The sequence below is a fragment of the Apium graveolens genome, chromosome 9 (assembly GCF_009905375.1).
Source record: "Apium graveolens cultivar Ventura chromosome 9, ASM990537v1, whole genome shotgun sequence".
NCBI lineage: Eukaryota > Viridiplantae > Streptophyta > Magnoliopsida > Apiales > Apiaceae > Apium > Apium graveolens.
Genome location: NC_133655.1, coordinates 132,368,687 through 132,376,133, shown reverse-complemented (window position 1 = coordinate 132,376,133; position 7,447 = coordinate 132,368,687). Strand labels below are relative to the sequence as shown.

The following is a 7,447-nucleotide window of genomic DNA, read 5'->3' as shown; positions in this document are numbered from 1 at the left end:
CAGCGCAGCTAATTTTAGCAAATGAGGTTCAGTTAGTATGTATACGGTAAATTCAGAAATTTTACAGGAGCAAATTTGCAAAGTACTGTACAGTTGGATTCCTTCGATTGATCATGAGTTTGATCATCCTTGGATTGAGGCAGAAGAAGTGAATATGTTATTTCCTTTTTTATATTTGACCCAATTGTGCAAATTTTCATTTATTATAATCGTGTTGTCATTATTTTTTCAGGTGAATTTAAAAACTAAATAATAACTTCTCTACTAAATTTAGTTATGCTAATTACAAGGTGGTGAGGCCTGAGACAAAGGACTTCAGGGAGTTGCCTGCAAAATCTACGTGGTTGGAGCAGCCTCATAATTTGGGACGATTTGTATGGCCCCTCGGTGCAACATATTGAGTTTTCTAAACATGACCGACTCGGCCAACTACTCGGTCAGAGTATTTGTTTCAACTCTTTATTCAATGTGATTTTGAAGTAATGAAATTCAAACCGATTTTATAACGATTCGGTCAAAATTATATTTTGATTCCAAGTATTTGAGATTAAACCTTGACTTTTACAATTTACTTATCTAAAAAATATATATAAATTTTAATACACGTATACAAAAAGTTGAACAAAATGAGTAATGATACTTCGTTAGTAAATTGATCAGTTATCATTCCGAATTCCGAGTATTCTCCTAAAAAGATTATTCGAGAATAAATGGCGGCATTTCCCTTCTTCACTCACGCGATATTGCTGCCCATGTATTCGTTTTTCTGTTATGATTTTTTCCACCTTGAACTTATTAGGTTGTCTACTAAGGAAAAATATTTCCTTAAAAATTTGAAATGAATTTTAGAGTTTGGGGACAATTTAAAATTTGGTCTTGGATTTTTGTTCCTAGGCAAAAATTATTTGGTTCAAATGAGTTGTGTAATTTTGCCAAGAGATATATTAATGGAAAATCACATAAACTATTAATTATTAAAGAATAAGTTAAGTTTGTGTCAACTTTTTTGAAAAATCATTTGAAAACATTTATTTTGATTACTGAAAATTAATCACATAGAACATTTGTTGCTTTCTGTTTACAGCCGGAATTAATTTTAAAATGAGTTATTAGCCAAAAAAGATAATGAATTTGTAATTTTTTTGCAGATTAACCTATGAACTTAATTTTTCACTCAAAACCCCAATAAACTTTAATATATTATGAAAACTTTAACTCAAGTTCAATAAATATTAACTTTAGTTACTTGAACTGGAATTAACATTTCACATAAACAAGTTAACAAAAAGTTATTAATTAAAAAAAAGTTAAAACTAAATTCTTTAATCGAAAGAAATAATTGAATTATTATTTTTTGCGTAGTATTAACAATCTAGTTGTTATAGCCAAAATTTGGTATTGGATCAATGCGGGTCAAACGCGGATTAATTAGAGTCAAACTCGGCGTTGTGTTTTAAAGGAGGGAAATAGGACGCGCTCACGGTCAATGAGGACGCGTCCACTGTGGTTGAAGTGTTTGCTAGGAACGGTCCTTTGGCGAAGAAGCTTGAAGTACGCGTCCAGAAGGGTAGGAAGCGTCCTATCCGTGTAGAATGTCATGGGAGGTAGTTGCTGGAGGAAAAATACAAACTTCATAAAGGTCAGGACACGCCCAATGTCTTAGGACGCGTCTTTTACTTGGGAAATGCATTTTCAAGGGTGAGCTCAGGACAATGCATGCAAGCATGGAATGAGTAATAGAGATTGTTTTCGCTAACTTATTTGTTGCAGGTACTCTTTGAATAATTCCCTCCTTGAGATAATCAATGAGGGGGATGTCGAGGGAGAGAGCTGTAGCAGAGTGTTATCCTTGCGCAGGTAGATACACTATCCGTCAAGTCATATGATTATGGACGAGCCTGGGACCTTGGGGGTTGGGCCTCATAGTTGGACATTCCTAAAGCTAGCGGAAGATGGATTCTAGAAAGACTTCTACCGGGCCTAGGAATAAAAAGTCTAAGCCCATTAGATTTCTTGTTCCCCAAGAACTACGTCAGGCTTGATCCCTATAAAAAGGGTACGTAGGCATAGGCACATTGAGAGGGGTAAAAAGTTGAGAGCTGAAAAGGGAGCCACCAATTGCCCTAATCAATCTCAGCCACCAATTAATATACAACCACCACATACCGCTTGATTTTCCGGCAAAGAACCACCGTCATAGATCTTAATTCCGGCGAGAAACCTCAAACTTTATTGTTACCAGATTCCTCCATCAACAAATTGGCGCTCAAAAGGAGGGGTGCTGATTAAGATCACAGTCTTGGGAGGAAAAGATGTCTTACAATCGTGATGGAAGTTCTTATGATGCAAGTGATAGCAGATCTGAAGGAGATGGCGAGGGAGGCTACACTAGCCATGAACCTTACGCACCCAGAAACATAGTAGATCCTTCAAGAGCTCCAAATGTGGGAGGAACACCTCCAGTTCTCATCAGCAACGCTGATATCTTGGAGCAGCTGTATCGCATGGGGGACACTCTGAACAACTTTCACTCGAGGCTGAGCACGGTGGAGCATCACAAAATGAGGAGGGGTCGTCATTTGCCCCACCGTGGGGAAAGCACCCGTGGTTGAGGGAGATGATAGGGCGCGGTACCGCAAGCAGGAGGCGTGCGCCTCCACGAGGAAGGTTTGGAAATTATGGTCGCGGCTATTAGATGAATGGACGAGGAAGGATGGGATACCGACATGGAAGGGGGCCATATAATGGGAGATGAGAGGACGCGCCCTCAACTGAGGAAGCGTCTATCGTTGTTCCTGTGGCTTCTCACAGTGCTACAGGAAATGGATCTAGTATGCGTCCTCATGACCGGGACGAAGTCCGAATTCAAAAAAGGTTGCAAAATAATAATGAAATATCGAAATGCGGCCTGGAAGAACCTCGTGCACCAGGGAATGTTCAAAATCAAGATGGAAATATACCACAACCGCAGCCTCAGGGCGAGGGGCGGCAAGATCCATCGGTACACCCGGGGTAACCAAGGAGAACAACAACAAGCTGTGGAGAAACCCCAATAACTTAACGTTCAAACCATTCCGGGAGTAGGAACACTTAATGTGAATGATCTTAAGAGTTTGCTCAACTATCTTGAAGGAGGTAGGGTAATAGCAACTGCTCAAGCCCCATCCCCTTTCTATGTTGTTATAAGGGAAGTGCAACTACCTGCGGGATATGAGAACACAACCAATGACTTGCTCTTTCATGGAAATTCTGACACCGTGGAGTTTTTAGGACATTTCAACATTGAGATGAATGTATATCAGGTACCTGACATAGCATGATGTCGTCTTTTGACGGCCACCTTTAGAGAAGGTGCTCAACAGTAGTTCCAAAAACTTGGCCCATGGGTTATCACATCTTGGGAACAAATGAAAACCTTATTTCTGACTCAGTTCCATACTGCGGTGAAGTATACGCTGCCTGTTACCACATTGGCCAATGTGAAACAAAAAGAAGGGGAAATCTTGACTTCGTATTTTAAAAGGTTTAATACGGAGTCTACCTTTGTGAGAGGCGCAACTGACGAAATGCTGAAAATACTTCTTATAGCCGGTCTGCACATGGGGACAGATTTCTGGAAATATTTGCAAGGAAAAGACCCTCTGTCGTTGGATGATGTACTTGTGCAGGCTGCATCCTTCAAAGCGATTGAGCAATCGCTTGCCGAGACAAGGAAGAATGATAATACCCATAACTCAAAGGGACGGGCTAAGAGGAGAGATAGGTCTGCGAGTCCAGAATATCGGCGTAATGCTCGAAGTCCTAATAGGGTGAATGCTGTGAATGTACGAAGAGAGTGGAATCCCCAGTCAAATTATGAAAAGAGAGTGAGTAATTATACTCCCCTAGCGGCGTCCATTGATCACATTTTTGAAGTAAACAAGGATAGAGGAATCTTCAAGAAACCAGACCGCCTAACCTCGTGGCAGAGTAGAGGGAAGAAAAAATACTGCGAGTACCATGAGTCCACTGGTCATGATACCCATGAATGCCGTCATTTAAAAGATGAGATTGAAGAGTTGATCAAGGCTGGATATCTGGGAGAGTGGATTGACAACGTGAAGCAATGTAGAGGAAACGACGACAAGGGGAAAGATGAAATGCATCCCCCGCAGGCAGAGGTTGAAGGGAAGCCAACGGAGGTTAAGTTCCAAAGAGCTGGGAGTATTAGGCTAATTTTCGGAGGACATCCATTTGTTGGGGATAGTAATCGGGCTTTGGAGAGAAATGCGAGAGAGGCACGACACCTACCATTCTCCAATATTCATAGCTTGGAGGATCGACCTCCGAAAATATTCAAAGGAGAATCTGCTGATATTACGTTCATGGAAAGAGAGTCGAGATGGGTACATCACCCTCATAATGACGCGTTAGTGATAACCATGCTCATTGGGACAATGAACGTGCATCGGGTCTTCTTGGATAACGAAAGCTCTGCGAATATCTTGTACTATAGCACATACAAGAAATTCGGTTTTCCAGATAGCGATATGAATTTTGAAGATGCACACGTTTACGGATTTACTGGAGAAGCGATAAGAGTTATGGGTTCGATTAGAGTTCCTGTCACACTCGGGGAAGGAGCTCTGTCTATTACTCAAATGATAGACTTCAAAGTGCTGGATCAGGAGTCCGTGCATAATGTGCTGGTGGGCAGACCTTGGTTGTGAGCATTCAGAGTGATAACCTCGATACATTATTTGATGATAAAGTTTCTAACGCCTAACTGAGTGAGTAGTCTTAGGGGGTCGCGGTACGAGTCATGTGACTGCTATCACAAGGCTATTAAGGAATTTCGCATGAGAAGGTATGAAGGAAAGGGTCTTCTCATTGAAGATGCGACGGGCATTCAGGTAAAACCGAATGGAGAGATTCATGCCCATTATTTTATGAAGGATCCAGAGGAAGAAGAGACTCATATAACCATCACTCCTATTTTGACACCGGGGAATGTTTCGAGGATTCGTAGTGTGGAGGAAGTCATGGTAAATCATGAAGAGGATATTTTATGGAAGGAAATTAATGGAGAAAAGTTGGAAGGAAGGAGTGATATTTTACAAAGTCTGAAAAGTGACCCTAAGGTAGATGCTCCTCAAAGAAAGGAGGCACCCTTGGAGAGTGAGAATGAACATGAGGTTGATGCTCCTCAAAAGAAGGACGTGCCCTCCACATCTGCAATGTATGTAACTATGTCTTGCTCTAAGGTGGAAGCTTCTAACTGTAAGGACGCGCCCTCAAGTGCAAGGATGGAAGTGGAAGACCCCCGATACTTTGATTTCGATCTGGATCCTAGGATCCCTATGCCTGCTGAAAATTGGGGCCAGCTGAGGACACGATATCTGTTCCAATCGATAAAGATGATCCAAACAAGATTTTGAAGGTGGGATCTCAGTTAAGTCATGAGATGAGAGAGAGGCTCACCTGTTTTTTGATTAAAAATCTTGATGTCTTCGCATGGAATCATTCAGACATGGTTGGGATCGACCCAGGGGTAATGTGTCATCAATTGAACATCTTCCCTAATTTCACGGGCATACGACAAAAGCGTCGCCCAGTGAGTGGAGAAAGAACGATAACATTAAAGGAGAAGGTAGATCGATTGTTGGAAGTTGGGTTAAATAAAAAATCTTTCTACCCCGAGTGGCTTGCAAATACGGTGCTTGTGAAGAAATCGAATGGGAAGTGGAGGACATGTGTAGATTTCACATATCTCAATAAAGCTTACCGAAAGGATAGTTTTCCACTCCCATGAATTGATCAGTTGATCGACGCAATGGCAGGGCATGCCTTGTTAAGCTTTATGGATGCATACCCCGGTGACGATTAAATTTACATATACAGCCCTGATCAGGAGCATACATCTTTCATCACTGATAGAGGACTATATTGTTACATATGGATGTCATTTGGATTGATTAACGCGGGCGCGGCCTACCAACGGTTGGTGAGCATGATGTTCAAGAATCAGATTGGAAGGACCATGGAAGTATATGTAGACAGCATGTTGGTAAAATTGAAGGAAACAAATGATCATATCAAGTACCTGATGGAAATGTTTAACATTCTAAGGAGGTTTCGCATGAAGTTAAATCCGCAGAAGTGCGTGTTCGGTGTTGAGTCAGACAAGTTTCTCGGGTTCATTGTCAATCATAGAGGAATTGAAGCTAACCTGCGAAGATCAAGGCACTGCTGGACATGAAGTCTCCCACAAGTGTGAAGCAGGTGCAAAGCTTAACTGGAAGAATCTCCACGTTGAATCGATTCATTTCTAAATAATCCGACAGATGTAAGGAATTCTTTAAGGCGATTAAAGTGGCAGGGAAAGACTTTGTGTGGAAACCGAAATGTGAGAAAGCTTTCGGGAGGGTCAAGGAGCAACTGGGAACCCTCCCATGTTGTCAAAACCGTTGGATGGGGAGTCTCTGATCCTATACCTTGCAGTCTCGAAGTATTCAATCAGCGCAGTACTGGTGAGAGAAGAGGATGCGCAACAGTCATCAGTGTATTATGTGAGCAAACGATTGCACGATGCTGAGACTAGCTATACCAATATGGAAAAGTTGGTTTATGCCTTAATCCTCGCATCAAGAAAGCTGGCCCCATATTTCCAAGCTCATAGAATTGAAGTTCGTACAACATATCCTCTGCGGCAAGTCCTCCATAAACAAGAATCGTCAGGGAGGATGTTGAAATGGGCTGTGGAGTTGGGACAGTTTGACTTGGAATACATGCCTCGCACGACGATCAAAGGACAATCCCTAGCTGATTTCTTATTAGAATTTTATTCTGAAGTTGACAATAAGGCTTTGATGGTGTTGCATCCGCCTCATCCTGAAGAAGTTTCGGAAGAGCTCCCACATCCATGGTGGATTTTACATGTGGATGGCGCAGTTAATAATGGAGGAGCAGGTGCGGGCATAGTGCTTGTATCTTCGGAGGGCCATCATCTGATGAGCGTAATTCACTTTCATTTCTATACGATGAATAATGATGCGGAATATGAAGCACTGATTAATGGCCTAAAGATTTCTTTACTAATGAGAGTGCAGAATCTGATTGCAAAGAGTGACTCATAGTTGGTGGTGAACCAGGTGAATGGGGGTTTCAGTCTCGAGGACCGCGAATATAATTGTATTTGAGGTGCACACAATGCCTGATTGGAAGGTTTAAAGAGGTTAGACTGGAATGTGTACCATGGGAAAAGAACAGCAACGCGAATGCTTTGGAAAAAATGGGATCCAAGCAAAAGGTTATGTTATTGGGATCTATACCCTTAGAACTCCAGGAGATTCCTAGTATCCCAAAAGTAGAGGTGAGGAAAGTAGATGAGGCTCCCAAAGAAACATGGATGATGCCCATTCTTGCCTATATTCACAAGGGAACACTTCCTGAGGATAAGTAAAAGCTC

General features: G+C 41.7%; 1 protein-coding gene across 1 annotated transcript; it reads left to right on the top strand.

The window, feature by feature from the left end:
- The first annotated feature begins 2,699 nt into the window (after positions 1 to 2,699).
- Positions 2,700 to 4,709, top strand: LOC141685582 (uncharacterized). The gene is made up of 3 exons (XM_074490674.1): positions 2,700 to 2,874; positions 3,085 to 3,302; positions 3,432 to 4,709. Exons 1-3 carry the CDS (start codon positions 2,700 to 2,702, stop codon positions 4,707 to 4,709), a joined length of 1,671 nt encoding a protein of 556 aa, XP_074346775.1.
- Positions 4,710 to 7,447: the final 2,738 nt, after the last annotated feature.